The sequence below is a fragment of the Charadrius vociferus genome, unplaced genomic scaffold (assembly GCF_000708025.1).
Source record: "Charadrius vociferus isolate BGI_N301 unplaced genomic scaffold, ASM70802v2 scaffold7, whole genome shotgun sequence".
NCBI lineage: Eukaryota > Metazoa > Chordata > Aves > Charadriiformes > Charadriidae > Charadrius > Charadrius vociferus.
The window spans coordinates 4,320,491-4,334,176 of NW_009649308.1; the positions used below are offsets into that span (position 1 = coordinate 4,320,491).

Sequence of the window (13,686 nt, forward strand, 5' to 3'; positions counted from 1 at the left end):
AACAAGAAGGCTACGAGCCAAGTCCCCTTTCTGGAATATGTCAGTAAGGGAGTAAAATTCACACCTTGCATGGGTAGGGTAAAAGGAATAGGGGAAGCAGCTCTAATCTAGGAGCTGCAAATGCACATGAGAAATTCAAGCCACTACATGGGACTTTGCCTGATCTCTGACTAGGCTCTGACTCCTCTTTCCCAACAGTACAGGATTCAGAGCTCTGTTTCCAGCTCCCTCAAATGTCAGAGAAGAAGTAGGCTCCAGCTTCTAGGGCAGGCACTGGGTTTTGGCAGCAGCAAGGCAGCAGTTTCAAGTCTTTTGGCAGGCAGGTTGCTAATGCAGCCATGTTCTAGCTGTTTCATGTTTGGGGACATCTGCTCCAGCACAGCCATTGCTTTGTTTTCTTATTCAAATTTCCTATACAGTAGCATATAGAGAGAGAAGCTCATATTGTCTTCTTATGTTTTTCATGGAAGTGATTTGCAGACAGAATTTGTAAAAGCTTATTTTTCACAAGGGTACCATTTCAAATAAATGTGATATTAAAGCAAACATACTGTGCATTCAAAATTCATCAACACAATGCATATGATTCATGGTCTTTTTTGACTTGTCCAAAAATGAATCTAGAAGAAGAGATGCCATAACTACAGCTAGGAAGGCATTAACTGTTGGTACAGACATCCAAAGGTGCTGCTGAAGCCTCAGACATGGCAGTAAAATGATTTGAAACGGACAACTGTATTTCACCGTCAGCATGGAAAACTGCATCGGATCACTGGGCTGTACATAGTCATCTGAAGACTTAGTATTACTTACACAATACCAATTGTTTGCACAATACCAACACTGCTCAAAAATGTAACATTTGGTCAAAACTCTAATGAAAAAATTGCACCTATACCATTAACTGGGAACCTACTGTAGGAATTTATGAGACTTCAAAGTTAGGAAAAAAACCAAAAGACAATGGGAAAGATGACTTTTACTTGTAAAGCTGCTGTAGACAAACAAATAAGTACTGGAAAAAAAATAATAATCCCATTTTCAATGGTAAAATAGAGACTAGAAAATCTTTTTTGGAAGTTTCCTGCTTAGCTACCTGTGTCTGATGTAGAGATTTTGGACTATAGTATTGCTTGCAGTGCTGCAGCCTTCCCTGCTCCCGCCTTCACTACAATCAACAGCAGTTCCCTCTGATTTCAGTGGTGCAGGAACAAGCTCTAACCTGGAGCTCAAATTTGCAGTACTGAGGAAACTTTTCAAATCCTCACAACCAGTTCACAAATAGAGGTTTCCCACATCTAGTACTTATCACACAGTCCGGGCCTTCATGACACATCAGAGAGAATTAAAACCGAAAGGTCAGAAATACTTACTTCCACTAGGGATCAGGTCCCTATCCGGAATGAAGAGCTTATACCCATAGTGCTTTTCTAGAACATCCGGCAGAATTTCAAGTGCAAACTGCTCCTCTTCATTATTATCACAGTCTAACGCATCAGGATCCACTTTGGTGTATGAAAGATACGCATCATATTCCTTGTTGTCTGTAAGAAAACAAATTCATGTTCAGCCAGCTGTTTGCAAGAGCACTATAAAGAATACAGGAAAGTACTAGGAAATCATATTATTTCTTGAAATGATTAAGAATTTCCCAACAAAACTGGGACTTGTCACAGGAAGATAGAATCCGGCTTCCACAGAGAAATCTTTCAGATCCAGACAAACAATACCCTTTCAGTTTTCTTCTGCACATTGAGCTAGTTACTGACTCTGCTTCATGTGGTCAGTGTACACATTTCATATCTGAAAAGATCATGGGCAAAATTTTGATACCAATACTAAATCTAGAACTTTTTATTTTAATCCTTTACATATTGCTAATGGCAATCTTTCAACCACTATGCCTCAAGAGTGTTATGATTATGTGAAAATTTTGAGCTTGGAAAAGTTTTTGAGCCTGGAAAGTTTGGAAAGTTTTGAGCAAGGAAAACTTCCTTGCAGAAGCAATTGTGAGAAAATACATGATTTAACTCAAATGAATACCAATTATGCAAAAAACAATGACAAACAGTCCAAAGCAATTCTTCAGAAAATCTTGTAGCTTTCAAAACCGGTATCATAATTTTAGAGGTCACTTAATCCCAGACATTTTAAATCCTTCGGGCTCACAGTATGAGAGAGAGAAATACCTCCAGGAGCAAACAGGGCGCAGGGGAAGACTTGCCCCTCCATTCTGCCTGCAGCTCAGGGGTGGAGGCAAAGCTTCATCAAAAGGTGGAGGCAAGCAGTGGGTCACAGAGGGGACCCGGCAATGCCGCAGGAGGACAGTGGTTTGGCTAGAAAAGGCAACACATCGCCTCCTCCTCCTTCACAGCACTGGGGCTTGTCTCCAGCTCTCTGCATCCAAAACACTGAGCTAAGAGCTGGTGACTGTGCCAGGAACAGAAGTGGCACCACTATTGAACCTGGGATCCACGCTGGGATCAGACTGCCTTCATGACATTTCTCTTCGCTATTCCTCTGCCGTAATGGAATATAGTATACTGAAAAAGTCAACCTTCAGCAATTCAGTCTCCAGGGAAAAGCACAGCTGTCATTATTTACAGAAAATGAAAAATCAAATAGTTAATGTTGTGAGGACAAAACTGCATGAATGAAGGATTGTTGAGTACCAATTATCTGTAAAGAACAGTGCACATAGAAGATAATTAAAGCAGTTAAAAATCATCAATATACTCTGATAAAAAGAAAAAATAGTTAATCATAATACAATACATTCCTTGATGACCTTGAAATGATGGTAACTTTTTTGTAATTCTTGACACAAAGCCAGACCCATGAGGGTCAGAGCTACAGACAAAGCATGGGAATAATTATATATTTGTAAAAGGCAATTTGCCTAGTGTCACCATAGCTATACGGGAGGATGTCCACCTATCTTGCTGATAATGCTCTGAAATCAACAGCATACAAAAATAGTAGTTACTGATGGAAAGATGGCAGAAGAACAACCAACAAAGAAATAAAGGCCAGTCAGTTTTGGAGGCCTGTCCAAAAACTGCTACCCTGTCTGTAATGAAGCCTGCCAAAACCTTTTAAGAGAAGCCAGCCACCGAGCAATCTGGGAGACAAACATCCCTGCAAACATTTGAGAGCTCTGCAAAGGCAGCAAAGCAAGCCCCAGAGCATGACATGCCTGGTTATAAAGCAGCATGAAAGCCACGCACAGATTGTGTGCAAGCACACCCTGAGCCTCCCGCCCCGTCCAGCTGTGTGGGTACAACTGCCCTCTCCAGTCACCTCTATTCACAACCCAACTAAGCAAGACGTAGGCAGAATCAGATCCCACGGGCTCTTGTGTTACATCTCTATGGTCTCGACTCCCTCTTCACAAGCTTCACATACACAGGACCTAGCAGAAGGACCTATCATGCTTGCCCACAGCTTGCTCTGTGTGCCTTGGATGCAGCATTGTCTGGAGCCATTTTCTAAATGTCTTTCCTTAATCCTCAGTATAATTTTCTCTAAAAACAGTGCGACACACAACACAGGAAGTGAATGCATCCAACATTGTTTACATAAGATATTTTTAGAAACAGGAATAGAGCAAATCTGTTGAGTTCCAAATCTTCTATTTTAAAGAAATACATGTATAAATGGAAGATGACTCTGCAATTGCATGTATACAGCTGACTGCTCATGGGAGCTCTGTGTGTTCCCACTATAGCCTACATAAGTAGAAAGAAACATCCCCTTATATGCTATGATTTCAGTAATATTCTGCCTCCACCTTTCATTCTGCAGTATCAGAATGAGACACAAAGCTGCAATAGTTCTAAACCCATGCACTGGAAAAATAAAAGGTGTTTTCAGAATTAACATGCACACAGAATCCCCTATGTACTCATGGGGCTTCCTCTAAACAACTAGAAAATAATATTGCTTCATAAATTAAAAAGTGATTGAACCAAGGAAGTTGCATGAATAAAAATGCAGCAGCTTCACACTGACAACTCAAGATAAATGAACCAAAGCAATCTGGAGGAAGTTACCACTTCGGGTCACTTTTTGCTGGTGTGAACCAGGGATGTTACGTTGGTATAATCCCAAGATGTTAGAGGTAAATTACTTCAAAACCAAAAAATGTCACGCTTCACTTTCTCCTAGGTATCAGCATAAATATTTTGCAGTATTGTGTAGTATGAAAAAAGCATCATCTTAGGTTTTTGCGCTTGCACATGAAGATTGAGGAAGAGGACATTTCCCGACCTCTATTCCTGCTATTTATCATTCCACATTCTAAAATCCCCTGGATGTCATTCCACGTGTTCTCCAAAAGTCCTATGGATTCCATTGTAGCGAAACACTTTCACACCATATCTACTCAGTGTTAAAGAAACATTTATTATTTTGATAACAGTAATGCTAACTGCAGAAAACAACATGTCTGTGCAACTGCATTGTTTTGGCACAACAGGGGAAATGCGTTTCCTGCTCTTTTTTTCAAATACATTATTGTTTCTAGATACACCGTTCCACACTGCCTACATGACACATAAGCGTTGCAGTGGGCGATGAAAATTACCTGTACTTTGTACTGTGAACACTCTGCTTCAGATCTTTAGCAGATACTAGTTATATGCTTATTAATAACATATTAACTATGCTATAATAGAAGTGTTAAAAATATAATAATAGGATTTAAAGTGCTCGGATTTAGTTTAGCAGGGTTTACTCCAGCTTCTTTGGAGCAGGAAAAAAATACATGTTTAGCTTTAGGCACCAAACAGAATATATGCTAATGAGAGGGAAGGGAAGGGGAAGAACACTGAAAACAGCCTAGTTTGTTCCTAAACATACTCTCCAGGCAAGCTGTACATTCCCACTACATTGTTCACAGTCTCACAATTAACCGAGGTAACTAGTTAACCTCAATAACAATCACCTCTCACTAGTTACTGGAGGTAGTTGGCAGCCTGAAGACAATTCAATGGAAATGTTTAATGAAAAATACCTGGTGAAAGGGCTGCCCACATACAGTATGGATCTCAGGAGAAGTGACCCTGGGCATATGCGGCACTGGGACACATGAACGTGAAGAGTTCTGAGGAATCAGTTTACAAATGACATTCAAGCCTCCATAACAGACTCGTGAACCATTCGTCTTACTCCCATTTGCTTATGGCATGGCCCAGTGACGTGTCAATGAAAAGACTCATTGGTTTCAGGAGGCTTTGGGAGAAAGCCTTAAGGCTTTACACTGTTGGGTGCTTAGTAGTTTGAACTTAAACTGGCAGCAGGTATCTTTTGGGATTCATTTCAATCTAGAAGTTTCATCCCTTTGGGTCTGTGAAATATTTCCATTGCACATATTGAGTTTCCGAGCAACTGCTTACCATCAGCCGCTTCGTCTCCTCCAAAGTTCTGTCTGTAGAACAGCATTAACTCTATGTTGTAGCACTTATAGATGGTCACGAGCAAAATAAGCAGAAGAAGGATGGCTCCCAGTCCTCCAGCAAGCTCTATTTTGTAGATCAAATCTAAAATTAGCAAGGAAAGACAAAAAGGTTATAATCTTTCCGAGCCTTATTTGCTCTAATCCACTATACAATTCCACATAAAATTGTGCAGCTTCCAATTATAACCACTGTAACATTAAGGATAACTAAGTTTTTGTTCATTACCTATTACTTAATTTTAACCATTTACTCCATCTACTGCCTATCTAAAATCACCATCCAGAATGCATTTGAGGCTATAATCATAACTCTTCTGCAAGGGAATTATGTAGTGATTTTACACAGGGGATTAATCAACTTTTAATGAGCTTGTGGAGTTGTAAACTTCTGTATTCGCAGAGCGCATCAAATGCTGTACGCAGCATGTGAGAACAGATATACACTACTGGTCTTTAGCCCAAAATGTTGTCTGAACACAATATTGCTTATAACACCACTTGGCATATTACTTAGCCATAAAAGACAAAAGATGACAATTTGACAACAGCTACCTCTAACAACCTATATTAGTTTAGATAAGACATCATGAAGATATTTGCTGCTGTGATATATAACATGAAGAAGTAAGAACTGTAATACAGACAAGACAAAGTTTTTGTGATCGTTCTGCTTGTAGAACTTAGGTCAGAAAAAAATACTGGTATGTCATTTGTGTCATTTTCAAGATAAAAAGCAAATTAGTTGTGTATCTTTTGGGGTTACTCTTGCTTTGCCATGCCTTGTATTTCAATAATTAACATCAGATGTCAAGCTATTCCCAGTTTACAGTATCTCTGATGTCTGTCTGTTAAAAAGTCATGAACTAATAGATGGAAAAAGTCTATTATAATAGCTATTTAATCTCTTTGAGAATACAGAGAATTCATGGGACTTTATTAGACTGCATGATAGTTAGCATATGCTCTGGGGATAAATCTGGTCAAATGGAGAACAGAGTTGGTTAAAATAAATTTTCAGGGAAAAAATGTATTTTTGTTGCATGAAATCTTTTTTTTTTTTTTTTTGCTAGGAAAGTGAGATGATGGCAAAGCTGCCAGCTTGGAAGGATTGAAAATGCTGAGCCTTGACTACCTGCTGCCTACAAGGGAGCACAGACTTGCATCCACTTGCTGGGGGAATGCCAGGGTATTGAGCAAAACCACAAATCCAGCTCAACAGGTAGAATCAACCTGCTTTTGCATGTCCTGTACTTGTCCTACTGCCCCATAAATTCTCCTAGAGCCTAGACATAAAGAGGCAGAAAGTCAAGGCTTTTGGGCTCTGTATTTCCATTCCAGGGTGAAGGCAATGGAAAAAAACACATAAGTTTCAGTTTTCTTGCCTACTCCAGCTCTTAGTCTCTGCCTCTGATTAATACCTTACTCCTCAAGCGGTCCTCACTGAGGTCAATAGAGAAGGCAGCACACCAAACATTAGGAAAGGAGTTGAATCTGGGCTTTATGCTATAATAGTGCCTGAAAATTAGTAAATAATAATATTCTGATAGTTTCTAATGTAAAATAATGTAGAAGGACTTAGCCACAATATATCACAGAGGATTATGGTCTTTAAAATACTAGAAGTCTCATAAACACGCAATAAATGAGAGAGAAATATATTACAGAAGGTTCCTCATCACTTAGTACAACAGCAGTACAAGAAACCCCCCCAAATTAGTTTCCTGCATGTCTTGAATGAGGGCAAACTCCTTGAAATAAATGGTGAGCAAATATCATTATAATATTTGCTTTTGTCTAAATTCACTGCTTCGTTCCACTTAAAGCATGGCTTGATTTTATTCTGCAGTTCCTGACAAGTTAGTCACGTTCCAGGACCATTATATTACAGACTATGTAGACTTCAATCACTAAAATACTGGACTGTTATCAAATTCATTTGAAGGGAGTCCTGAACTATTTCCACAACTAAGGGACAAGTGGGTGTATATTGTGTTTCCATGTAATTTGAGCACCAAACATGCTAGGACAGCACGGAGGAAAAAAGAAAAGCAAACCCAGTATTGTCCAGAACTTATTTTTGAACTACTCGAAAGCAAATAATAATGTGGCCTTAAATTAAACCAGTAAAGAAGAATGTGATAGTAGACAGTGGTATTCAGGTCTCAGGAGCATGCTTGATTCTGTCTTTGCATTGGTAGCTTTGGGTGCTTGAAACTGAATTCGGTTCTTTTTCAGTTAAAAAAAAAGAATCCTAAATGACATGTGCTCTGGGGCTATCAGCACACTGGTGCTGTACCGACAGCACTCCTGTATTCTCTGATAGCATTTGTGAGGACCGTACGACTAATATACCAAAAGACTTCCACATATTTTACCTTAAATATTTCAGTAGTTCCTTTTTCTTCCTTAAAGCAAAGTATGTACTTAGAAGTAACCACCTGATGTCAAAACAAGAACTAATTCTAGAAACTCTCACACTAAAGCTGTAACTTGGATTTGTGGTTTATTCCTGTTTTTTCATCCAAGCCTTCCTAGTTTAGCAGGACTCATGACTTACGCTTGCTTGTGTAGACCTGATGTGCTGCAATCACACCTTTGAACAGAGGGCAGACATAACCTACAGCACTGTGACAACCTGGAGGCAAAACGGAGCTACAAACACCTCTTGCCGAACAGGGATAACGTAGCCCTTAGCAGGTAAGACTTTGCGGGGAGGGGGATTTCTCTGTCTGAGAGATCTGTGCTTCCTCTTCACCTTAGCCGAGTGCTCCAGCATCTGGAAAGCTGCAGCACATTACAATAGGAATCCACGATCCTTTCTTTGACATGCACAAAGGATGCCAGTCAATGGCTTTCTACCAGTCCTGCCCTAAATCTTGTCACAGGTCAGTAAATACAGTAGTGGTTCCTGGCTCATGAGTACAGTCAAATCCAAGCTGGAGAAAGCTAGGATGAGAAGTAATTATATCAAGTTGCAGAAAGGAAAAGTTTGGTCAAGTATTTGTAAGAACTTAATAAATAACAAACAGGACAATGGGACAGGCAGTCAAAGGACACAGTGAAAATACTGTGGTTATTTTAAATGACACTTTAATAGCTTGAAAATCAACTACTGAGAATGCCTGAGGGGAATATAAGCTTTCTACAGCCACAGTGCAGAGAGAAATGAAATAGTAGCTGAGAAGTGATCCTTTCCACCTCCAAATTCTGTATTCAGCAGTGCTTCTTCCATAATTTCAGCAGAGCTCTGAAATATCTACATTTTCTTGTTATAAATAAACCTAGCTTGTTATTCTAATATGTGCAACACAGCTGAACATTTAACAGTGTCAAGATAGATATACTATCAGTTGTATATTTATGAGGTTCAGTAGATGGAAAGGTAGAACTTTGCACTAAAGAGGCTAATCCTTCATCACGATGACCAGATTCCTTAATTAAGTTGTCAGTTTAGTCCTGTCAGTTTAGATGTTGAATATACATGGTTCAACAAGGCCAAGTGCCGGGTCCTGCACTTGGGTCACAACAACCCCATGCAGCGCTACAGGATTGGGGCAGAGTGGCTCGAAAGCTGCCCGGCACAAAAGGGCCTGGGGGTGTTGGTGGACAGCCAGTTGAATATGAGCCAGCAGTGTGCCCAGGTGGTCAAGAAGGTCAACGGCATCCTGGCCTGTATCAGGAATAGTGTGGTGAGCAGGACTAGGGAAGTGATCATCCCCCTGTACTTGGCACTGGTGAGGCCCCACCTCGAGTACTGTGTTCAGTTTTGGGCCGCTCACTACAAGAAGGACACTGAGGTGTTGGAGCGTGTCCAGAGAAGGGCTACAAAGCTGGTGGAGGGTCTGGAGGACAAGTCTTATGAGGAACGACTGAGGGAACTGGGGTTGTTTAGCCTGGAGAAGAGGAGGCTGAGGGGAGACCTTATCACCCTCTACAACTACCTGAGAGGGGGTTGTAGAGAGGTGGGGGCTGACCTCTTCTCCCTGGTGACAAGTGATAGGACTAGAGGCAATGGATTCAAGTTATGCCAGGGGAGGTTTAGATTGGATATTAGGAAACATTTTTTCACGTTTTGTCAGGGTAGGTTGATGGTTGGACTTGATGATCTTAAAGGTCCCTTCCAACCTTAGCAATTCTATGATTCTATGATTCATGTGTGTTCCACAACACAACTGCGGGCCCTTGTTTCTTAGAGTGGTTTGCTCCTTCCGCATTTTGTTCTATCTTTTTCACTTAGTGTAAAATATAACCTGTGTTATGCCCTTCTTTCTGGGAGGACATAAAACTCTCACATATAGAGGAAACTGTGTAAGTAGGACTTAATTCAATGGATTTTGGCAGGATTGCCTACTGTACTTTCACATATATAACCTGTAGGTCACATAAAAGAACAGCAAAGAAAGAGGACATTGACTGAAAAGTTTCCTTTCCCTTGTAGCCCTTTTTTGTCCCAATACCACCCCTCCCCCTCATCTTTCATTTTATACAGATCGTAGCCATGAAATACAGCACTCAGCATTCAGCGTGCCTTTAGGTGAACCCATGACTATGGATGCTTTCCAGAACTTCAGTGCCCCATCTAGCGAGGCTTTGCCTGGTCTTTCTGTTCTTCCACCTGGCTCTTAGTTCATTTGGCCCATGGTGACATTTACCCTAGGCTCAGAGGTCAATCTGCAGCATGCTCAGGTACTAATAGTATATTTAAACCTCCTCCAAATGGTGACACTTTTGTGGGATTTTGCTGTGAGTGTGACAACGGAGAGCACTGGCTTTTTTAACTGACACAAATGCTGCAATTCCCAATCTGCTGAGAAGCACGTCCTTTGCCTTAGTGGTCTGAAAGCACATGAAGGACTGGAACAGCACTTGCAGGTGTGCCTTGTGGAATTGTTTCTTCTTCTCTTTTGGTAAATTAATATACAGCTAAGATGAATGGCAGAGATCTGGACAATGAACTCTTCAGTCAATCTCCTGTGCTGATGGCTCTGTGGTTTCACATTACGTCTTTATCCCGAGCTCGTAACCTTCCTTTGCTTCCCCAACAGTTACTGTCTTATAGCTTTTGTACCACCTGATACAGTGTGTCTTAGAGAGATCACCATCAATGGTGTAATGTAAAATTTAAATGTCACCCTACTCATGAATAGGAGAGGCGATTGAACAAACAACATAAGAACTGTAATGAGATACTGTTACACTCTTTACGATAATGACTTCTACAAACAGCAGAGCATAGTAGCAGCTTTTAATTTGGAACATTCAAACCCAAATGATTTCCTTTCTGCTACAGATAACTTGTCAGTAGTGGTATTCCCAATTCCAGTACAGTACCAAGCACAGCAACCACGACAGGGTAATTCTCCGTTGATTTGTAGCTCCCATTGCAATGTTTTCATTCCTAATGCATTTAGAAATCAAAATTCACGGCAATTGTTTAAAGCTTTCAATTTAAACAGCAAAGCCAGGAAGTGGAGAAATACAAGAACATCTGACCTCACTGCTGAGGTACCTATTCTAAGAAATGCACACTTTTAAGTCCATCACACAATTACCTCTGGTCTAATCAGTCAACTCTGGGTCAAATTCATAGGTTGTTTAGACCAAAATACTTCCACTGATTATATTGGTGCTTTATGGGTGACTGTATTCCAGGCAAGTGCATCACCTGCAAGGCTGGTTCACTAGAGACTGAAGAATAATTAATGATTATTTTTTTTTCCACAAATGGTAAACTGAAGCTGTAATACAAACACAGTTCAGCTCCAAGTAGGAGTCCAGCCTGGCTCAGAGAGGTCAGCAGGACCTTCGCTACTGAGGCAGGTGAGAGTACAAATAATTAAATAAAGAGAATTACCTTTCTTGCGCAGAAGAACACTGGCATGTTTCCGTCCATTTCTGTTTTCCACATGACACGTATAGTTAGCCAGGTCTGCTTCCTCTACAGCATCAAAGATCAATGTCAACTCAACTTCTTTTTCACCAAGATGTTCCCTGAGGAGTCTGAAAGGAAGGATACAGTCTTCGTTTAACTGAATTAATATGGGTGAAAGATTCCCAAAAGAAGCATGATTTCTCAGCACAAGATACACAGTGTTTCCACCCTCCTTTGCTCCTGGAAAAGGCCTTAGAAGGACACTCAAGTTGCCTGAAAGAGAGCTCACAGAGGCATCTTTCATAACAGCCAAAAGCCTTTTTCTCGCACCATGTCTGTAGCAAGGAGCTAAATCAAGTGCAGGAAGAGTTGCTATGAGTGCAACAGTTGCATGTGGCTTGTTTACCTGGGCTCCAGAATTAAATGCTAAAACCAATGTTTCTTTTAAAAGTAGCAAAATACTCATTTTCCAGAGAAGGAAGTATGCACTACTAAGCCATCGCTGAGCAAATTATAAGCAGTATTTTAAAGGCTGGGTATTGTGATCCATTTTAATGCAGTCTCAAAAACCAACGAAAGGAGCTCTGCTACTCTGTGGAATTTTCCTCTGGTTTTTTGGTTTTGGTTTTGTTTTTTTTTTTGGGGGGGTGGGGGGGGTAGATCCTTACTTTAACAGGGAACAGTGTCAAGAACAAGAGCTCTCTGCTCCTTTGAGAGGACTGAGGAGACATGCAAAATCCCCACAAAGGGAATAGAAAGTTCTAGCAGAATTTCAGGCCAGAGGTACAGTCTTTTCATGTCATTGTTCCATTTAATGTGAACATTAAAAAGAATGCAAAGTAAATGCAAGTGTTTTCTGATGCTGACATTAAGTCTAAAAATACAATGCTCTATTCTCTCAAAAGGCTTCTTATCAGTTGCTCAAGAAAAAGTTACCAGTCCTTTGAACAAGGAAATGTAATGTCAAGCAAAATCTACCAGGTTCGTTTGATCCTGTTAGAGTACTGCTGCATAACGTGTATGGGGGTAAACACAAAATGTGTGATGCCCTCACAGTGGCCTGTGAACTCATCATCACATGTAGTACTTCAGTGAGTCTTTTCTCTGAAAAGATAGAGTATGACACTAAAAGGTAGAGGTATAAGTAAGAACCATAAAATAAATATTTTCTCTGGAGACTGAAGGGAGGCAATTGGGCAAAAAGTAATTGACCAGAGCACCGTTTGCGCTGGATGGAAACTGCTTGTGGAGAGCCTAAAATTTTTCAGTAACAACAACAAACCTCAAACTTCTCTTATTATAAAACAAAGTTGTTTTGGGGTTTCCAATGCGCACACATATTTTCTTATGTACATAATTTCATATAATAAACATGGAACTCCAAATTTGAAAACAAATCAGAAGCGAAGTATAAGGGCATCGCACCAGACAATGCAAACCTGAGTGCTATAAACCACATCTTTACACAAAGATTTCATACACCATTTAAAGGCTTGTGTGATCCGACAGAACTCAGAATACATACTAGAGCACCCACAATAATTCACCCTCTTTCACTATGGCTGTGTAACTTGCAAAAAAGCAAGTGGAAAAACATTACTTTAAGAACAGGCATGTAAATTGTGTTTGGAAACTTGGATTGCATCTTTTTTGCAAATTCACTCTCATTTATTGTTTATTTTTGCATTTTTTTTTTATTCTGGCCCCGAATCCAAGTGCTGAAAATAATGCAAGAAAGGCTGAATTTGCGTCACATCTGGCCAGAAAAGAAGCTTCCAAAGACAGCCTGATCTGTTTGCAGAATCAAATCATTCTAAACCATTGGGGGTCAGATAAATCAATTCTCATTTACCTATTAATATTCCATATGTATACAAAGTGAAATAATTTATACTCAGGAAAGTCTTTCTTCTCTGTTGGTAAACAATATGCTCCACAAATTTTGGCCTACAAATCATGCCACAAGGACCAAATAAAATCATTAACAGAGATGGTATCTGTGATGCTAATCTGGAGCACTCTGTGAATGTTCAGCTTGCCTTGTGTTTACTATAATCAGCATATTTTACACAGAAAAAAATGAAGACAGATTATAATTAGGATAAAATAAACTATTATTCTGAATCTATTTAAAATAAAATAATCAACCCTTAACCTAAATTTAAATAATTCATGATCAGCTAAAAAGGATCTTTCATAAAAAAGAATATGTATTTGGACTGAGAATTTTTTTTCACTTATTTTCATGCTAATTGCAATCTTTAGGAAGAGAACTCTTTCGAATAGGATCTATCATGAAAATGCTGACAGACACTTAAACATTATGCTGGTAGCAAAGCACAGAAAGCTCTTTGTG

The 13,686-nt window shown here is 39.9% G+C and overlaps 1 protein-coding gene across 1 annotated transcript in view; it reads right to left on the reverse strand.

The window, feature by feature from the left end:
* IL1RAPL2 (interleukin 1 receptor accessory protein-like 2) overlaps window positions 1-13,686 on the reverse strand; it is a 373,263-nt gene that overhangs the window by 8,785 nt on the left and 350,792 nt on the right. The window contains exons 7-9 of the mRNA XM_009889269.1: window positions 11,313-11,458; window positions 5,397-5,540; window positions 1,374-1,544 (exon numbers count right to left, since the gene is read on the reverse strand). Coding sequence (XP_009887571.1) covers window positions 1,374-1,544; window positions 5,397-5,540; window positions 11,313-11,458 — 461 coding nt within the window. The remainder of the gene's footprint in view (window positions 1-1,373; window positions 1,545-5,396; window positions 5,541-11,312; window positions 11,459-13,686) is intronic.